The following is a 21,272-nucleotide window of genomic DNA, read 5'->3' on the forward strand; positions in this document are numbered from 1 at the left end:
GTGTCATATGACCCAACCGAGCAGATGGCATGGCTTGTTGAAGAAGCAATAAAGCCCCAAGCCCCATACCCCAATTCACGCACCTGAGTTGAGACAGACCTTAGACACGGCGATTATACGTCTCGCAAAGGGTTCTCGATACGTCAAACGATGAGAAAAGCAACGTCTTATGCCTCCTAATCTTTACGAATCTATACAAACGTTGCTCAAGACACATTCCTTCTTTGAACTCTGAGAGCTTGTTACCCCTATTCTGTCATTCCCCGTGGGACGGCTACCTGCATGAATAATGGGCTTTGTTCCGCTAGCCGAGCTTGCTTTTGTCCTTCCCCTCTTAACTCTACAACTTCTGAATCCCCAGACCCTCATTCAAGACTTATCTACGATCTTACATTGGTCCTGTAGCTATACAACCCGCATAGTTATCTCTATATTTCTCAACGTGGCAGAGAGCCCGCGAGGAAGTCCACAGCCTAGTCTCGGCGTATCGTAACAGCATTCATATATTCAACATCACAATAGTTACACCTCCCAGTTTATGTAAGAAAAATTTGATCCTGAAGTATTAAGTCACAACTACTAAGCCGTGGATGATAGTCAAGAGACCCTCCCGGAGATCGGACAAAATATCACCAGTCATAGCGACGGCCAGGCAATATTTTGGACTAATAAGACTCTATTATGTTTAAATACAAGTAGTGGACTTATTATGCCATCTTACAGAGAAGGACTTCAACAAACACTATCCGAACGAAACCTGAGACCAAGACCTCCAACGCCACCCGATGGCTACCAAAAAAATGCTTCCTCATCCATATGTCCTTTGGTTATCAAGCCAAAGCGAAATCCTCAGTAACAACTGAGACTATGTCCAAAATTCCCGGACCCAATTCTCAGTTCTCCTCTGCCATCCACTTGTCAAAATCCCCACCATCACTCAGCGTCTCAACGTGCCAACCTTCTTGGTTTCCCCTGAGTACGTCCACGTGGGAATTGTGAATCGGCTCGCTGGCATGGCTTTGTTCTGGCTGCGTGTAGGACATCACAGGATCACCCAGCGCTGGATCGATCATCCCGAACGAATGAGCCCATTCCTGCTCAGCATGGTGCTGAGTGTCCCCGAAATACACGCCTTCGTTTGAATTGCCGTACTTACTGTTCTGGTACATCGGCTCGTGTGACATCAAGGAAGGCTCAATTTTCTGCTCGGGAACGTGCTGCTGCTGATGTGGTTGTTGTCCTTCGTACGGCCCGTATTGATCCATCATATTGTACTCTTGTGCGCCGCTAGGGAGTCCGATGTACGAGTGTACACCTGGTGCCGCAGTCTTGGTGAGGATCACATCTTGAGCGCCGGCAATATTGGGGTTCTGTCGGATTGTCTGCTGGTAATATTCTCCAGCGTGAAGGTTTGCCTGATACTGGGCTGGTAACGGTCTTCCTGGGTTTGTGGCCTGGTAGGACGACTGGTTGTAACCGCCATATTCTGGCTCCATCGACGGTCCTCTGGAGGAATACTGGTATGCTGACTTGGTCGTTGGATATGGGACAGGCTGTGCAGCTCGAGGAGTCTGCATGTGTCTCGACTTCTTGGATCTCCTGCCTGATTCCCGCCAATTAAAGTCCTCCAAATCCGACTCTTCCGAAAATATATCCTCAGATTGTTTCCTCTTTGTCGCCTTGGCTGCACCTGGTTTCGTTGGGGAGAACTTGTAACCTGGGTGTGCATTTTGATGGTTGGCCCGCTCGATGCGTGCCCACTCACCGAACTGCTCCTTAATTTCAGGGGGTTCTAGCGGCCAGCTGTCTCCGCAGACTTGTGAGACTACTTGATGGTTATTCTGAAGACACCAGTCTTTCGTCCGGTTCTGGTATGCCTTGCGGTACAACATGAAAGAATTCATCGGACGCTTCACCTTGCCTGGTATCTTGCCCTCGTCCACTTCCCTCCGTCGCTCCTCCGCGGACCGGTTGACGTATGTATCTATATCGGCAACTGGGACGTGTTTCCAGTCCTTGGTTAACTCACTCAGGGGTTTCTCAAGTTTTGCGACTTTCTTCTCCGCCTTGATCTTTTCCTTCTTGATTTTTTTTGGCTTTGGGGACTTCTCGATTCGTGATCGCCCTTCAGGCATGGGTCGAAGACTTTGATGACTTCGTTGGATCGCAAGACCGCTTCTCGTACGTAGCATATCTTGTAAGCCCATTGAAGGTGTTGGCGGTGATGTGGCTGGCGTGCTGTATTGATCTGCGTACACTGAGCTCTGGTAATTTGGGTTATAGCCGTCCTACACAAGTGTTAAAAGAGGCGCAGAGGAGAAAGTCTCATTCATCTTACATATTGAATCCCTAAACCTGAATCCTGGTGTTGATGCTGGTAAGAATACCTGGGTTGCAGGCCGCCATAGGCATACGCTTCACCTTGAGGAGGTGGCGAGCCATAGTTTGAATGCAGGTGGACCCCTTCATCATGTTCGTAGTGTTCTTGTGGGTAAGAAGTATTCGAGTTGTGTTGAAGCACATGGTGGAGCCCGTGTTGGAGAAGCTCGCCATTACTTGACGGCGCTGGAGAAGGAGTCATTTCGTGGCTGGAGTTGCAAGGCAGCTCCGCTGGGTGTAATGAAACTCTGCTTTCGTTTTTTGTGCGGGGCGTCGTGGGTGTTTATGGGCCCCAAGTGGCAGGTTACAATGGCAAAAGTTTGCGAAATCAGATGGAAATGCTTGGTCTCTTGTAGCTGAACAGGGCCGGTGCGTGATAAAGGGTATGCTGAGCTTCTCGCAAATATGCTGGCAATGAGTTGCTTATTCACGCTCCCAGGTGTATAAGTCAATCGGTAGATATTCTCTGTCCTGGAGAGTGACGAGAAGTTCTTGTCACCGCTTGTGGTGTCGTAATGCTTCGCGAGGAGCGTTCCGCAGTCAGGTGAGACCAGAAGACTCTCCTTAGAGAACACCAAAGGCTTCTGGAAGGATATTCTACCGAACTTCTTTCGCCGGGTGACAGTTCATCTGAAGTGACTATTATTAAGCTTTGGCCTGAAAGATGGAGCAAGCGGGATGAGTTTGTCTTTTCTTGCGGTTCGTGCAGTATCAGAGAGTTTGGGACGAACCTATTGCATGTAGCCGTCTTGCAGTAACGTGCCTCTTTCCTGACAAAAGTCGTACTGGAACCACAGGAACGGACAGTGAGATGCGTGGTTCCAGGGTCCGGTACCCCTGAAGTGATGCAGAGGCTCTGAGGCTTCTGCGGTCCTGGCGCCTTCTTTGTCGTATGATGTGTCAAGACTCTGTTGGGCGATGCACTTTTTGGAGATACTGTCGCTACGCAGAGGTGAGATGGTCTTTGTTTTGAAACTTTGGATTGTAAGAAAGGATTTTTCGTTGAGCTTTATGTATTCGGGGTGGTATTCTGTACAAAGGATAATTGACGAATTAGGCGAATTTGGTGAAAGGGGAGGGTCTGCTTTCGGCTCACCACTGCTCCCGTACACAATCAATTCACGAACGCGGCACGCATATACAGACTGATCACCTTCCACAAAGCGCGTTCAAACTATCGCCACGAGCCGTATGATGCATTTGTTACGATTTTACTACAGTCCAAAGCTTGAAGTTGACAAGGGTCACGCCAGACTTTCTCCGTACACCACTCTTATTATTTCAGATGGTAGACTACGGACCCAGTACCAAAATATCTCCATAATTTGATCCAAACGAGCAAGACAACACTATAAAATAGTTCCTTCCGAGGCTACAGGTGACTGAATACAAACAGCAAGGCTGTTTTCCAACTGGGATCCACGGTTCAACTTCCAGCTTCTCCACCAGTTCGCGCACATGCACCGGTTCGCAGCTGCTAATTACCAGGGCTCCCCTGCCGAACGTTCTTAATCTCATCCAAGAACGCGTCCAGCGTTACACAGATCAGCTGAGCGGCTGTTCGTGGCATCGGAATGTAGTTACTACATTACCCCCCTTCCGGTTTTATAATAACGGCATCTGCAAGAGTGATTGCTGAAGCGCGTAGACGGGCTTGAGATGCAAGTACCGTAGTCTCTTTCTCTCAAATTTGCTTCTCTTGAGTTAGGCATGTGCGATGCCATGTGGTAGACCCCATTTACGGCATTATACATGCTGAGGCCATGCGAACGCGAGCTCCTCGGGCGGCTGCAGTAGTGTGCCGACGCTTACCAAATTTCTTGAGACTGTTTGAACGTCAGTTTCACAGGGATGAGTAGGTTCATCGTGCAGCATGAAGACTGGATGCCTTTTAAAGTGAAGATGGGTTTTGGACACCACATGGTGGAGACTCCCGGGCTGAGGAGTCTCGGTCAGAGTCGTACATCGAGGCAAGAAACTTTGATACAAGTTGGTTCTGAATGTCGACTTTCACTTAATCTTTCGATTCGTGCTCTGCTGATACTTTTGCGCTAGCATTAAAAAGCATTTTGCTTATGCGGTAGCTCAAGCACCAATAAGTTTTCACATCAAGCGAAGAGGGAATTACAACGGCACAGGGGGTGTATTGCTCCCGCGAGAAAAAGAAGCCGATGCATTGACCCTGGAGGGAGTGAAGGTGATTGTCGCTTCCTTGCTGCCGCATAACAAGTAACCTTGATATGTATCAATCATATTTGAGGCTGTGAAAAGTGGCATTCCATTATAGAGCGTTCAATAATAAGTTTCTTTGTGTGCAGAAACTGGAGGTGGCATATTTACGATTTTGCTTGCGGACAGGCTGGCAGCATTTCTTGTGGTGGCAAACAAGAGGAATGCAGCTTCGCTTCGCTTGCTCCAGAATGTTCATCAACACCAAATATTCACTCGCACAGGATGAGATGGTCATGTTGGGGTCATTACTTATTTTTAATACGCGCCTCTCATTATTTTCCATGCAAGAAACGCCTGTCTATCGTCTAAATAAACCATGCATGCATCTACTCGTAATGAAGTCCAGAAAACCAAACCATGCCCGTGAACTCCAATTTGCCCGCAGGCTTCATTTCTAGACGTGACTTTAAGGAAGTGAAGAACAATAAGTTGAATGGTATACAGGCAATAAAGCTGCCAAGGAGCTTGGATGCTCTAGGAGGGGTCGTCCTCAACATTCTCTGTGTGACAAAGAAATTTTATGCTCGATAGGATTCCCGAATCTACTATTCAAATAGTTATGTGTATCTCGACATCATCAAGGAGCGATGGCTTGACCGTTCGGCTTAGCCCGATCTGGTTCTGAAGACTTTACTGGTGGAGAGAGGTTTTGCATCTGATGACTTGGCGACAACGGAGCAACGGGAGGCAGCATTGAAGGTGTAGTCGAGCTTATACTTCCATTCGAAGTCGATCTAGGAGGAGAATGCTTCGTTGGCGAAAGTCCTGTCACAGCTGGAGGTAAAGGAGAAGCATGACCAGAATTGGCGTATTGTTGACCTGGCAATTCCTGAGCCGGTGAAGATGGTACTCCGTGTGGTGGTGATGCCTTCGGAGGTTGCCAAGTGTGCATACTTGGACCATTGGTTAAGACCGGGCTACTAGAGGCAGGGAAACTCGAGCTTGGGTTGATTTTGGTGGTTGGAGTTAGGACTGGGGCCCCGGCAAGAGGAGATGAAAGATTTATGGAACTGCGACGGCGGCCATTATCGCTAATTTCGGGAAGATGCCCACCCGCCCCATTGGATGGGGTTGGTGCGCCGTAAGGGTTTATCGAGAATGAGGGGGATCCCTGCAAGTAATGCGTGGAAGATGATTGTTGACTTTGCACGCCGTTCCTGTGGGATGTGCCTTTACCGTTTACGAAATTATAGGCTAGTGGTGGTGGTGGTAGATTCATTGGGCTGTTTGGCTGCGGTGAAGAGAAGGCGTGGGCACTGGATGGTCGCGAAGCGCTATACTGAGGTGTCGCTACACTTCCACTATTAGTGTAAGGATATGCCACCCTGGAGGCCCCTTGAGTAGGGGATGCCTTTGTCATTGTAGGGCTTTGGCTTGCGCGCTGGGGAGAAGCTTGAGGCCCACTTGCATGATTGTTCGTTGCTGTTGTAGAGCTTTTGGGCGATGCGTGGTGAGGACTTTGAAGTGATGGTAAGTGACCAGGTTGCCAGGTTGCCATTTGTGGCGTACCCTTCTGTGTAAGACGAATTTGCGGCTTCGGGGTGGCCTGCGCCGCAATTTGAGCATCTGGATGGCTCTCAGTACCTCTATCAACCGATGAGGGGACAACACCGGCCGATGTACTGCCTTGTCTCGGAGCCAATGGCGAAGACGAGGATCCTGGTCGGTTAAGCTTGATCTTGATTGGCGGCTGGGTTTTGGCTCTTTCTTTGTCCTCTGCACGACGTCGGCAGGTTGTACAAATGAAGTGGAAATCTTCTCTGTCAGCTTCTGCCTGACTAACTCCAACACACTTGCTATGTTGCCAGATGTTGCACTCATCGCATGCAATACTATGCGTGCCATCATCAATTTGTCCATACGCACCACAGATACAATCAAAGATCCAGTCCTCTTCCTCCGCGAGTTCTTCCAGGGCCTGCTTCTTCCTCTCTATCTCGGCCTTGAGGTGACGTTCAGAAAGGCGACCAGCTGCCGAGTCAAATTTCTTACTGTCTTCGGAGAGATTGGCCAGCTCCTCCTCATGTAGAATTCGGCGAGCCTCTCGCTCCTTCACTCTTTGCTCGCGAGTCATCATACGAGACTCCCGCTCCTTCTCTAGCTTAGTCCACTTCTCTTGCTCTTTCTTGGCCATTATCAACTCAGCCTGTCGCTTCCGCTCTGTGTCGCGGGCTTCTTCGTCCTGTTTCTGCTGTTCCATTTTGCCTGCTATTCTGCTGGACCTCTTGGCCGATGCTAGTTTCTCAAGGTTGAGTAGTTCACGCTCTTTTTGCGCCTCTTTGCGTTTGCGTGCCTCCTCTTGTTTCTCCAAAAGTGGCAATAGGTCATCCACAATCCGCTTGCGTAGAATTTTCTCGTTTGGATCCTTACTCTTCTCAATCGAAGAAAGAAAGGCGTTAAAATCGTCCAAGGTGACGGCAATACACTCCCATGTCATTCCACCAAGCCCGTCATCTTCTATCTTGTTCTCGGCATTTTGGTCTTCATCGACCTCATCTGCGGGCTCAGCTTCACTCTCAACAGCCTCAGAGACCCTTCTGCGTTTGCTAGCTCTAGCTGCTGCCTTGGCCTTCTTGGAATTCTTCCTAGGTTTCGCAGCAGGAGGTGGAGGTGGTGGAGGGGGGTCGGTGCGGCGGTATAATCGATTGTCATCAAGGACGATGTACGTGCGATCATCCGAGTCCCATCCAAAGGGTTCAATGCGCTGTGCCAACACTATTAGCTGCGGCACATGGCGGATTTTAGCTATTAACCTACCCAAATTGTCTGCTCAGAATCCTTCTGTTCCTCCATTCTCTCTCGGATACGGTCCGGATTTCCCATTGTCCATTGAGTGAGCTGTTGTAAAACTCGGATCTAAGGTCATAACCTGTCAGTGGAACCTTGAATTCGTGGTTCGATTGGCACTATACCTTTGTAAAAGTATCAAAGCCATTAAAGTTTGCAGGATCCTCCTCCTCGCCAAATGGGTTGCGGAGAGGGGCTTTGGCCAGATACTGTCTTCGTGTGTATTCATCAAATATCTCAGGACTGTTTATGTTAGATATAGAACGATATAGAACGGAGAAGGGGTTTAGGGAGACCGACGTGAGACCTCTATGTGAAGAGACGAATTTAAGGAGTGCTAAGCCAATATCGGGGAGGATTGTTGAATTGGGCTTGAGGCATTCCATCTCTAGATCCTGCAATAACAGTATTAGTGAATAAACTTGTAGACTTGGCAATGAAGTGCCTAAGTAGTTCATGAAGCGGTTCGAGGAGTGATACCTCGATGTCCAAGTTCTCGTCGATTTTCACGGCCCTTCCAAAGGTGAAAATATATTGTGCAAGGTTTGCAAACTCCCACGTATTCCTGATGCGATCAAGCATACTTCGTTCCTTTGGAGGCTCGACATCCTCCATCTCCTGCCGGCCCCGCTTCCTGGAAGACACCATGGTGATGACCTCGCGGTGCGCAGCGGCGTACGTCGTGTCGCAATGCCGAGGCGCTATAGCGGGCGTGTGGTGGGTTTCTGTTCGGTATTGTATGCGGCAACAGCTCGAGTACTTCTGAGCAAGAGCACGGAAGCCAGAGTCAAAGTTGTGCGGATATTTGGGGTGAAGTGGACTTCCGATAAAAGCAGTTCGCGTTGGATCGACTTTGAAGCGACCGCGTCGTGATAAGTCACGCACGTGATGAGTGTGAATTGGATTGGGGCCAGATGATTGCAGGGATTACTTGAGCATTAATTACCCTCCGTATTGGTAAGGAAGGTAAGGCGGAAAACACTACAGTACGGTGCAGTGAGATAAATCGATAATTAAGATGTTATTATTTGCCAATAAAATAAATATCTTACGGGTACGGTACTTACATCTCAATAGCGTTTATATTAGTATTACTGCAAGTTTGGCTTTTCCTTTTATAGTATGTTGGTCCACTTCTCTAGTCCCGAAGGATACCTAGGTGCTGTATCTCCTGGTAAAACGGGACTGACCCCTGGTACTCCGGAGTAGGCAGACTGGGCGGATCTCGAATCTGCCTCGCCTTGTCCAATTCGAGACGAGACGTCGACATCTGTTACAGAATTTCCAACGACAATCGCCACGTCTGAAAGCCATTCTTTTTGCGACAAACTTCCAGCAACTCAGCCCAAGCTCCGCGCTGAGCAGCAAGTTAACTCTCGCTGATTCGAATCACGATGCGCTCTTTCACAATGTTTACGACTTAACGATTCCTTTTCGACGCGCGCCTTCTTCAACTTCCGAATCCGATAACTCTTCCTATACGATAATTCTAGAACACGCACGTACGACGATAATATAAGGACCTTTGGTTCACTGGCATTGCCACAATGCCTCCTCAAGGCTCACAAGAGCCTGCAAACTCCTCTACCCCTCCCCATTCAATACCTTTACGAGATCTCGCCCGCCCGCCGGATTCAGTAGACCTGGGAGATGGCCGGAGGCAACACAATCGGGGGAGGAGTCTTTTGGGCGGCGGCTCACGTCCTACAAGTGTTCAGAACAGCGGTCGATATGAGAGACTAGGCAATACGTCTCCCAGTCCTACTACTAGAGCCACCTATCGCGCTGGTGGTGTACCTCCGCTAGACATGAACGCAGATAGACTTGCCCGACCCTTTGAAGAAATTGAGACTCCTACATCTCCAGTTGGAAATCCTGCAGATTTTCAAGCCGCGATGGGTTTTGCGGGCCTCCTTGTGCCAGACATCAGCGTATCTCATGCTCCCCAAAGGTCGGATTCTCCATATGGATCTAGAGATTTTGATGGAGTGTCTCCTTATGGTGATCCTGGAGATGACCATAGGGGATACTTTGCATCAGAGTCGGATAGTATACCTCTGACCGACCCAAATCACCTACAACCAGTCAGTGGAACAGAAGCTTACTCTTCCGGAGGCCAACGACATGACAGATCCGGAAGCTTTCATAGCGTCAATTTTGATACGCCGGGACCTTCGAGACATAGAAGCTCTAGACTTGGAGATGAGCTTGGAGAGTCAGAAAATGGACTTTCACCTCATGGCGGCCGTTCGAGATCCCATAGCTATGGTGCTTCATTAAGCCCTGATGGACGGACGAGATCCCGGTCACCATCAACTACTTCCGGTGCTTTTATCAGAGCAAGCTCACAAATTGTAAGAGCCATGTCGCAGCGTGTTGTCAACATCAGCGGTGAAGCAGAGTTCATTGAAGACATGAGTGCTCGTCGGGAAGCACGCCGAGAGAGGCAGGCATCAAGACAGCCTAGTCTTCATAGCTTGTCAAGTCTTAGTGACGAATCTGAGTCCAGATTCCAGCCGAAGCATAAGGCAGATCCATTAGGCGCACGACCAAATCATAGAGCCAACCTCCCAACAGCACCGGTTGAAAAGGCCATGCGATTTGTAGGAGGAGCTCATCCAGAATCGTCTTGGGAAGAAGAGGAACCAGAAAGCCCACCAAATCCTCTCAAGGGCAATTCACTGCGATTTTTCTCTCCTGAGAGCCGAGTGAGGAACAAGTTATGTGACTTACTAGTATATCCTCTGACAGAACCCATTATTTTGATTCTCATCATGGTTCAGACCATTGTCCTTGCCGTCGACTCGTCGAGAAATGTCTTTCAACACCCTCGAAACAAGAAATGGGGCTCAAGTTGGATTGACAATGCGTTATTTGTGCTGTTCATCATCTTCACATTGGAACTTGCTGCTCGCATTATCGTCTCTGGATTTATCATGAATGCGCCGGAGTACAGCACAATCGCCCATAGACGGGGTGTGAGGGCTGTCGTTGTGGACAAATATCGTCAGGTCTTCGCACCCCAACGGCAGTCATCTATCCGAGAGTCTCGGCCTTCACCTGCTGTCAGTGCTCCTACCGTACTTCGCTCTTTCACTCAAATGCAATCAGAACAGATTAGAACCGTGGAGCAGGCCCAACGTCTTCAATTAGCCAGACGTGCATTCCTACGACATGGCTTCAATCGACTAGATTTTGTGGCGGTCGTAGCATTCTGGATCGCTTTTATTCTTTCAATTTCTCAGGTAGAGCATCACCAGCACCTGTATCTTTTCCGGATGTTGAGTTGCTTGCGAATCCTACGACTTCTAGCTCTTACCAATGGCACTGCGGTATGTTCCAGAATTCTTCTCTAATTTCTACAGCTGACAGGTATTAGATCATTCTTAGAAGTTTGAAAAAGGCAGCACCCTTGCTAGTCAATGTGTCGTTCCTAATTGGCTTCTTCTGGCTCCTATTTGCTATCATTGGCGTACAGAGCTTCAAATCTAGTTTTGATCGCCAGTGTGTTTGGGTCGACCCAACCGACCCTTTCAACACGACCGGCTCAGCATATATCCAAGTCTCACAATATTGTGGAGGTCAATTCAACCTTGAAAACGGAACTCATGATTCCTGGAGATATGGCCCTATAGATAGCCGAAACTCCGTCCACGATCTCAAACTTGGTACAAGTTCTAAAGGTTATTTGTGCCCAAGGGGCTCATACTGCCTTCAGCTTAGGCCCGAACAACTCCCATATAACGGAACAGTCACCTTTGATAATATTTTCCAGTCGTTGGAGTTGGTCTTTGTTGTAATGACAGCAAATACATTTACAGATCTTATGTATTACGCCACCGACTCAGACTATCTGGCGGCCGCGCTGTTCTTTGCTGGTGGTATCATGATAATGATGTTGTGGCTTCTCAACTTGTTGATTGCAGTCATCACGTCTTCTTTTCAGGTTATACGGGAAGAGGGTAAAGCTTCTGCGTTTGCTGCCCATGTAAAGAATATGCTACCAGCTCAGGACGCCCCATTACCTCGACGTCTTTCATCCTTGAAGGTTTCATTTGATAAGACTTATTGGTTCTGGATTATCGTGATTGCTTTTGACCTTACGTGCCAAGCATTGCGCTCTGCTCGCATGTCGCCTTCTCGCGGAAAATTCATCGACGACACTGAAGTCGTTGTGACACTAATCCTCTTGGTTGAAATAGTCATTCGATTCGTCGTTGACTGGCGAGGTTTTACAAGGGATAGGATAAATTGGATCGACCTGGTACTCGCTATCGTCACATCAGTCATCCTAATACCCGCCATTCGCAACTCTGGACAGCCTTATGCTTGGCTCACGGTTTTTCAGATACTCAGGATTTACCGCGTTATTATAGCAGTTCCTGTTACCCGCTCGCTGATCAGTCTTGTCCTTGGAAACGCTAGCGGTATAGGCAATCTTATGCTATTCGTCTTTTTGATAACTTTCCTCATTTCCATATTCGCCGTACAATTGTTTCGCGGCGAGATACCGGCGGAGGATGCGTACGGAAACGTCATACGAACTCCCTTCTTCACCATATATAATGCCTTTCTCGGCATGTATCAGATTTTGTCAAGCGAGAACTGGACGAACATTCTTTATGTTGTCACTTCCTATGAAGATTCCCGTAACATGGCATGGGTTGGTTCCGTATTCTTTATTGGATGGTTCATCCTCGCGAATTTCATCCTGGTAAATATGTTCATAGCTGTCATCCAGGAAAATTTCGATGTCTCCGAAGATGAAAAACGAATGCATCAGGTCAAGGCCTTCTTAAGCAGGAGGGAGCTAGGCAGCTCTTCTAACAACTTGTCGTTATCTGCAATATTTCGCTTTGGTCGTTCTAGAGCTACCAAGGACCCTTTAGACTATGGTCCCGCAACGATGGAAATGCTCTTGAAAGACGCTGTGGTGAAGGATTTCCTCGACGATGAGATTGGCCCGCCACAGCCAGCTACAGCAAATGCAGCGACCCCTCCTACCGACTTCCCTGTTGTCATTCTCCCAGGCATATTATCACGCACCTGGGGCAAGATCAAAGGAGGCATTTGGGGTCGAGAGCCGAATCCATTCTATTCGAATATACAGTTGTCAAACCGCCTCGACGAGACAATTGATGCTAGCACTATGGCTAAGGAAGCTGTTTCGGCAACATCGCAACGAAAAAAGGCCCAACGAGAATATTTGGTGCGACACCCGAATTACAACAACGCCATGTTTATATTCAGACCTAGGAATCCAATTCGGAAGTTTTGTCAGCGAATCGTTGGGCCAGGTCGTGGGGGTGAACGAATTGATGGCCTGGAGCCGAACAGGGCCGTCTGGTATGTTTTCTCCGCCATCATATACGCAGCCATCGTCGCCATGGTTTTACTTGCTTGCATCACCACCCCGCTCTACCAGCGAGAATATTTCTTGAAGCATAAATTCAGTGTTAAAAACTGGTTCGTCTGGACTGATATGGCCTTCACTATCATTTTTACAGTCGAGGCCCTTATCAAGGTAGTTGCAGACGGTTTCTTTTGGACCCCGAATGCTTACTTTAGAAGCACTTGGGGTTTGATCGATGGGATTGTCTTGATCACATTTTGGGTCAGTGTTATCACCTCATTAACGAACGATGGTGCCGTATCGAGAGCGGTAGGAGCAGTCAAAGCCCTACGTGCACTGAGATTACTCAATGTCAGCGATAGCGCCAGGGACACATTCCATTCTTTGATAATTGTTGGTGGATGGAAGGTCATTTCGGTAAGGCGCGCCCAGGCTCCTCAATTTGTGATTTTGCTGACTCAGTCCAAAGGCTGGCTTTGTCTCGATATCCCTGTTGATCCCATTTGCCATTTATGGTTTGAATCTTTTCAACGGGCAAATGCAATCATGCAATGACTCCAACGCTCCAGACTTTCTCTCGGACTGTTTTGGGGAGTGGAGTGCCACGCCCGCCAGTAACTCATGGCCATTACTAGCCCCTAGGGTTGTGTCAAATTCGTACTTTGACTTTGATAATTTTGGGGGCTCTCTATTGATCCTTTTTCAAATCGTCTCACAAGAAGGATGGGTAGATGTGATGTGGGCTGCTCAGTCAATCACAGGCCGGGGATTTCAACCTCAGAATTTCGCATCTCAAGGGAATTCCGTCTTCTTTATCATCTTCAACCTTCTCGCCACAGTCTTCGTTCTCACTTTATTCATTTCTGTGTTCATGCGAAATTACACAGAGCAGACAGGGGTGGCATTTCTTACTGCAGACCAACGGTCCTGGCTAGAATTACGCAAACTTCTCAGACAAGTATCGCCGTCGAAACGGCCTTCGAGCACGGGTGGTACTAAAATGAAAGCCTGGTGCTATAAAAGAGCTGTTAGGAAACATGGTCGATGGCAACAAGCGATGACAATAGTTCTCGTTCTTCACCTTATTCTGTTGCTGGTAGAATATTACCCAGAACCAGAATGGTGGGACAGGAGCAGAGACTACATATTCATTGCTTTTACAATGTTTTACCTGGCAAATGTCATCGTACGGATCATTGGACTCAGCTGGGCAAGATTTCGGCGCAGCTCATGGGATCTGTTCTCACTCTTCGCTGTCTCCGGAACACTCATCTCTTCAATCCTAGTCTTGACTAAAGAGACATCCCTTGTTTACGTTCAACTCCACAAGATGTTCTTGGTATCAATTGTCCTCCTCTTAATACCACGCAATGATGCATTGGATCAACTTTTCAAGACAGCGGCAGCTAGTTTGGCAGTTATTGGCAATCTTCTCGCCACCTGGTTTGTGTTCTTCCTGGTCTTCGCCATCGCCATGACACAAACTTTTGGACTTACCCGTTTCGGAAACGAAGAAAATAACAATATTAACTTCAGAACAGTGCCTAAGGCTCTAATCTTACTCTTTCGGATGAGTTGTGGTGAAGGCTGGAACCAGATCATGTCAGATTATGCCTCCATTCAACCACCACTTTGTGTCATCGGCGAGGACTTCTTCAGAAGTGATTGTGGCAGCGAATCGTGGGCTAGAGCTCTATTCATTCTCTGGAATATTCTTAGCATGTATATCTTCACCAGCTTGTTCGTGTCGCTCATATACGAGAGCTTCAGTTACGTATACCAACATTCGAGCGGGCTCGGGAAAGTGAGCAGAGAAGAGATTCGACGTTTCAAACAGGCATGGGCGATATTGGACCCCGATGGAACTGGTTTTATAACCAAAGAAGCCTTTCCTCGCCTTCTAGGCGAGCTTTCTGGTGTCTTCGAAATGCGAATATACAGCCATGAAAACTCGGTGCGCAGGATTTTGGAAGACATACAATCACAGCCAACCAGTGGCAGAATCAACTCAATGACAACACCTAGTGGGGCTAGTGGCGTGGACTTGAAAGCTTTGAACAAGAGACTGGCCGAAATCGACCCAAAACAGGTCAGACTCTCGAGAGCTCGGTACAATCTTTTCTTCGAAGAAGTCATGGTCTCTGCCGATGTTGACCGAGGAATATCGTTCACCACCGTCCTCATGATCTTAGCCCATTATAACGTTATCAGCGATAACAAGAGTTTAAAGTAAGTCTAGTTCTAAATTTGTTGGGGCAATCTAATATTTGAATAGGCTTGAAGAATTTTTACGTCGCCGGGCACGCTTACAGCGAGTAGAGGAAGAGGTCCGCAGGCGCATTGTCCTCGGCTTCTTCGATACTATGTGAGTCACAAACGCACGAGTCTTGTCCTATACTGACTGTTGAAAAGGTACTGGTCTAGGAGGTTCAGGAAGCATCTTGAGAAGAAGCGATCTGGACGCATGACAGATATTCCGCAACTTGGTCCAGAGGTCTATGTCGATGATGAGGACGACATTGGGAAACAACCGAGGAAGACAGTATCACCTCTATTGTCGCCAATGGATATCAGCGGCCCTCGCAGTTCCTTCATCACCCATGGACTTGATGCTGTTGGCCCAGCACCACAGCCGACACCTAACTTTTACGGCGGCCCCCCTTCGCCCAGCAGAATACCTCCACAGCTCTCACCCCACCGAGCAACGAATTCGGCTTTCAGCTTGGAGAGCGGAGATCCTGCTGGTGGAGCATCTGCAGGGAGCAGCAGGCGCGGCAGCAATGTCAGTGCCGAAAACGTGCTCGAAGTTCTTGATAATTCGGCTTGGGGGGAGAGTATCAGGCGCAGTTTCACAATGAGACGACCACAAGCAAACCGTAGGGGAACAGGTTCTTAATAGGAAGCAAAGGCTTCGGTATAGTTCAAATGACGATGTGATAAACGAGGGAGGGTGTGCATGTGGAAACAGGAAACGGTGGGGCTGTTTACCTAGATTTGGATTTGGATCAACCGTGCGGGTTGCAGCATTTTGTTTGGGAGGGGCAGGGACGGCGTTTGATGGATTCACGAACGCATCACGACTTTTGTTTCGGACTCTCGATTCTTCCCACTGTACGATGTAAATATGTGGGGCAGGGGCTCCGATCGCCGATGGCTCATTAAATGGCTATGCGATATATATGGTGCTCGCAGCTGGATAAAGGCGCAGGATATGGTAGAATGTTTCTTTCATTATTAAACAAGCATAGCCAAGGAGTCTTGATACTGTAGCCATAAAGGGGAGCATTGTTGCTTCCCATAGATAATAATACGTTTGAAACAAGCACAAGAAGGTTCAATGTGCCTGAAACCCTTCATCGCACAGGAGTCATTATTTCGCAGCATATTTGAGCCCACATCTTCCAGCTGACCGTTGGAATATCTAACCTAGGACAATTAAACCACTGTAATGGATTTTCTGCAGCCCGATGGGTCGGAGCCTCAGCTTTTTGAAATAGTCACTCGGTTCTAAGCTGGGCGTGTGAGTATTTGAATCTGCAACATCTGGTGACATTTGAGCGAGTTCATCACGAACCTTGGCTGCGGTATCAATCCCTTACCTGCCCCTGTCCTAGAATTTGTGGGACTTAGCCTGATACAGCCGATAAGGGGCGTTGGTGGGGAGGTGGAGCAGAGGATCTTCTGGCATGAAACTCGTCGCAAGCGTGATCTCGGATCCTCTATCAAAATTCGAGAACGGGACAGGCTCTCTTGTTTGATAAACACATGGCCAGTGGAGTCACCATGGATCTTCTCAAAATCGCATAGTTTGAGATGTGGTGAGCTCTCGTGTGGTCAGATCTTTGCTGAGCCTGTCCAACAGAGGAGGTTTGGCTCTGAGGAATGATTTGTGTGAGCATGTCTCGGGTTTCGTTGATCCTTTGGCTGGTAGATCTCACGAAGTTGCCCTGCAGTGAGTGCGGTCGGTATTAGCATTGGCAGTCAATCACCGAAGGAGGGAGGGCTGGCATTATTAGATTCGCATGGAGAAATGGGTCTGGGGAGGAGAGGCCAATATCGAGGTCGCCCTTGGTGGAGTGGAGTGGTCGTCATCCAGGCTGCGTGTCCTGGCGTGGCGTGGCGTGCCAATAGACTGGCACCCTCTAAACGGTACCTTACAGCACATCAACTAACTACCCCCTACCTACCCTGTATCCTTCCCTTCCTACACCTTTCCCTCTCCGGCCTCTCTCCCACCTGTTTGTAACACGGCTCACACCCGAAGAAGCCACCAAGGAGCAGAAGGCAGGCAGAATGCATTAATATCTGCAACTTGCTCATAATTATTGCATTCTCCTCCCCTTCTCGTCGGCCCCTTCGTACCCCTCTGTATCCCAATCCCTGACAATCTCCCTTCTTCCCAAACTCCCTTTCTATTTTCAGGCCCGCAGGGGAAGTCCTAGCGTGGCGAACAAGTTCCCACTTAAGAACCGAGTGCTCCGACTTCAGCTTGATTGTTCTTCAATTTACTGTCGGATCCAGTAGTGTTCGCATAATTATCCTCTCTCCCTCGAGCAAGTTGCATTGTCAAAGTCTAAAAGACTCGTCACTCATTCAGTTACTCTGCGTACCCCCAAACCTATACTCATAATCATCTCGAGGCTGCGCCATCGATCCACTGCAATTCTGCATTTATACAATTACACTTCTTCGAATTCCAATCGACCTTTGTTTTTACGATATACCCCTCGAACTTGTTTACTTTTGAAAATATTCCAAGTTCAGTCCTCGTCCGGTATCCTAGCTTCCATATTCTCTTCACCCACTTCAAACTACAACTTCATCAGTCAATATGCGGACCACACGTTTCCAGTCTCTCTCTTTCTCCAGCATTCGAACCTCCTTCCGCAGCTCTAGGTCAGCATCTGAAAGCTCCATGGTTTCGAGCCACCGGAACTCATATGCTTCCAACACTTCGTCACCTGTCAACACTATCAATTCCATCATGCACCGACAACCACCAATGGTAGATATGGAGGAGGAAAAGAGGACCTTTGGCTCTGGGTTAGACGTCTTGGAGCCTCGTCCTATCGTCTACTGGGGTGGCATGGAAGAGAGAATGCAGTCCTTTTAAAGGGAAGGAACGACGATGTGTATGGCACGAAAATGGAAAGCGTAGGACTGGCAAGGCATGTCGGACTCATGGGGTTTTGGGTATTCGAGGACACTACGACAGGATCGAGTTCAATTATGATGGCGTCTATATGAATATCATGGCTTTGAATATATGGGAAGGCTTCTTTAGGGTTATGATGGCGAACGGGAGTCTGATTTTGATGACTGGCATTCCAGGAAGTTTTGTACTGCAACGTTGTGCTACAAGAACGAGGCAAGAAAATTGGTAGAAACTCAACATTAGCAAAGAATCGTTCTTTCAAACTTCCGAAGAAGTATATCATGAACAAAATGCCTTTTGAGAAGTGATACCAGTTCCCGGAAAGTGGGGTCCAAATTCGCAGGCAATTTCTAGGCAGGAGTGTAGTGTTCACCGCCTTAGTGGCCGGCTATCGCAACGTGACGTGACATATAGGTCTAGTTCTCGCAAGCTCATATAGTTCAGCCCATGATGTTTTCTTGGTGTGATTACGAGGGCCAACCTCAAGAGCAGAGGAAACATGTCTCTTCTCGAGGGCACAGAGCTTGAAATTGCGACAGGGGAAGATGTCCAAAGTGACCGAACTTCGGCTTCCATTGAACCACTATCGGATCCTCATCAAAATGGCATGACGAGGTCTCAAGCTTGGAATCTATATACTTCACATTTCCTCTCAACAGGGAATATCAGGACCTATGTCAGTTCATAAAAAACTCCCATTCTTTTTCGAACAGGGTGTAGTGTAGGACAAATTGCTAATTCTTTCGCAACAGGAATTTGCAGCTGTGAGAAAACTCGCCCTCTTAGAACGAGCGACCAGGCTAATCATTGTAGATTATTTTCACGGCAGCTACATATCCAGACACGCTCATAGCTTCCTCAATCCGGTAAGCTCCCCCTCGTTCCTTCCACATGAGAATGTTTTATGTCACGTGAGAGTATTCGACTGATGATGTCTCTTCCAGGGGCATTGTGAGAACACTCGCATCGATATGCTTTGCTTCTATTGTAGGAAGATGGGTTGACCATGCCCCCCATCGCTTGAAGACACTTTCGAGCACAATATCCGTCAATAGGATCTCTGTCATTAGCGCTTCAGCCCTCTGGTTCTTCATGGTTAGGTCTAGAAGCGCAACTCAGGGCTCACTTCAGTCAACCTCTTCGATCACTCAAGCAATGTTCGGTCTCATTCTATTTCTAGAAGTTCTTGAATCTCTCAGTGCTAGTGGCAATATGCTTTCAATGGAGCGGGATTTCGTGGTCACTGCTGCTGATCCAGATGGTCAATCCTATGACTTGACTCATCTGAACTCAGTGATGAGGAGAATTGATCTAATTTGCAAGCTTATTGCCCCTATTCTCATTTCAGTCATTGTGTCAGCGACGAGCGTCCAAATCGGCGTGTTCGTTGTTGGTGCTATGAGTACTGCAAGCTGGGTAGTTGAACTGCTATGTGCGAAGAGAGTCTGGGATCTTAATCCACGATTGAGAGTCTTGAAAACGATAGAAATTGGGGTCTCAAATACCGTGTCTCCGAGTCTCCCTCCATCCAGCTCTCGTCATAAGATCTCTCAGGCACTACGTCGTTACGGGCAGGATTTCGAAAACTACTTCTCCTCAGAGGTCTGGATTCCCTCAATGTCGCTCTCTTTTCTCCACATCTCAGTCCTTACCTATAGCGCCACGTTTATGACCTTCCTACTGAACGCTGGCTTCTCTTTGGATTTGATTACCATTGCACGGGCAGCTGGAAGTGTTGTTGAGATCAGCAGTACGGTGGTAACACCCATCGGTATCCATTACCTCTCAAAAACTAAGGGTCGTGGGCGAATCCGGGGTGTGGTTACCAGAGCGAACGAGGATTCTGAAGATTCAGGTGTAGGACTACTGGAAAGATTCCCTGAGCAACAAACAGCAACCGAGACAGGGCTCGAGCGATTGGGACTTTGGGGAATCTCATGGCAGCTACTGAATTTAGTAAGTACACACATAGTCTTATCCTGCCCTCGGACACAGAAGCTGATGCCCTTTTTCAGGTACCCGTCGTATTCGCTCTATGGTCTCTGTCGCCGGACACCACCACAACGACCACCTTATCAGCCATCGTGTCCCGGATCCTGGGCCCCATCGCATCTCAACCCCTCCTCGCTTTCACACTATTCTTCTTTCTCTCCATATCCCGTCTCGGCCTCTGGATCTTCGACTTAACTACCCAGCAACTGACCCAGACCATGAACCCGACCTCCCAGCGCTCCTCTTTCACAGGCGTAGAATACAGCTTCGTGTCGCTCTTCGGGTTGGCACAACATATTGTTGCTATTGTGCTGCACAGGCCGGAACAGTTCAAATGGATCGCGCTAATGAGCTTGGGCGCTACGGCGATAAGTACGGTGGCTCATGCAGGCTGGGTTTGGAAGATGAGAGGCCATCTTGTCCATTGGGATCGTATTGGAAAGGGGTGTGAATGTGTGAAGGTTAGACTTAGACAGGTGAGATAAGGTATTGATTGGGTGGTGGTGTGAGTTTCCTTTTGGATCCTAAGAGGGTCAAATAAATAACCTAATTACGTAGAGAGAACCACTACAAGTCTTTTCTCGAGTCTCCCCTTGCGTTAGACAAGCTGTTTGACTATGATGGTAGTTTCAGCTTCTTGTGAGCATAGTCGGTCCTCAATGTCACACCCAAGTCGGGAATTATTCCCCTACCTGTTTAATGGTATTTGATTGTTACAACTCTTATCACATGATGGTTTTTTTTTTTTTGTGCAGTAGCCACGTTCCAATTCATGACTTTGTTTACTCTTACTTCGTTGTGGAAGGTGGATAATGTGCAGAGGTGCGACGCCGCTTCTTCACAGCATACAAACTACCCACTCATCATGACTCTGCTAATACTTAACCTTGAGCAAAGGAGTGAATTCAAGTCGAATATCTGGGAAGAGGTATCAGGGTTTGTGGATGTATATAGCGTAGTGTTTAACATAAATTACTGTTTAGCATTGCTTTTGCATCTCATCTTGAAGTATGCTATGTATATAACATAATAAAAATCATGGAGTATTATCCTTAGGTTGCTCCTGATGTCAAATGTGAAGAGTATAGGTAAGAGTGGCAGCATTAACTACGGACTGTTCTCCTAGTACGAAGAGCAAACTCACTTGCACGTTGTAACGTGTATTTTGGGGAATCACTCATCGCTCTTGTGAATCATTGTTGGTCTTCCATTCAATCGCCTGGAATCACTGGAATGGATTATTGTACCTTTTGTACGTCACACTCGGCAGCGCTACAAAAGGCAGCAAACCTCCAGATAAATATCTACTAGGATAAGTCTTTTCCAAACCATACTCTGAAGCATTCCATTGTGCCCGTCCTGCCTTCACCACAC

General features: G+C 47.9%; 4 protein-coding genes across 4 annotated transcripts; 2 read left to right on the forward strand and 2 right to left on the reverse strand.

Annotated features, from left to right (window-relative positions):
- Positions 1–893: 893 nt before the first annotated feature.
- STE11_1 (HMG-box protein) lies at positions 894–2,581 on the reverse strand (the record flags this gene model as incomplete). The annotated part of the gene is made up of 2 exons (XM_031148899.1): positions 894–2,288; positions 2,339–2,581. 2 exons carry the CDS (start codon positions 2,579–2,581, stop codon positions 894–896), a joined length of 1,638 nt encoding a protein of 545 aa, XP_031005310.1.
- A 2,607-nt stretch (positions 2,582–5,188) lies between these two features.
- Positions 5,189–8,046, reverse strand: LHYA1_G003934 (uncharacterized protein; the record flags this gene model as incomplete). Its single annotated transcript, XM_031148900.1, has 4 exons — positions 5,189–7,315; positions 7,369–7,467; positions 7,524–7,793; positions 7,879–8,046. 4 exons carry the CDS (start codon positions 8,044–8,046, stop codon positions 5,189–5,191), a joined length of 2,664 nt encoding a protein of 887 aa, XP_031005312.1.
- An 899-nt stretch (positions 8,047–8,945) lies between these two features.
- cch1 (Calcium-channel protein) lies at positions 8,946–15,647 on the forward strand (the record flags this gene model as incomplete). The annotated part of the gene is made up of 5 exons (XM_031148901.1): positions 8,946–10,730; positions 10,778–13,168; positions 13,221–14,980; positions 15,027–15,116; positions 15,164–15,647. The coding sequence occupies 5 exons, from the start codon at positions 8,946–8,948 to the stop codon at positions 15,645–15,647; spliced, it is 6,510 nt and encodes a 2,169-aa protein (XP_031005311.1).
- A 2,758-nt stretch (positions 15,648–18,405) lies between these two features.
- On the forward strand, positions 18,406–20,383 carry LHYA1_G003936 (Solute carrier family 40 member; the record flags this gene model as incomplete). The annotated part of the gene is made up of 4 exons (XM_031148902.1): positions 18,406–18,582; positions 18,720–18,772; positions 18,851–19,862; positions 19,922–20,383. The coding sequence occupies 4 exons, from the start codon at positions 18,406–18,408 to the stop codon at positions 20,381–20,383; spliced, it is 1,704 nt and encodes a 567-aa protein (XP_031005314.1).
- Positions 20,384–21,272: the final 889 nt, after the last annotated feature.

Source organism: Lachnellula hyalina, assembly GCF_007821495.1.
Source record: "Lachnellula hyalina strain CBS 185.66 chromosome Unknown contig00067, whole genome shotgun sequence".
Lineage (NCBI taxonomy): Eukaryota > Fungi > Ascomycota > Leotiomycetes > Helotiales > Lachnaceae > Lachnellula > Lachnellula hyalina.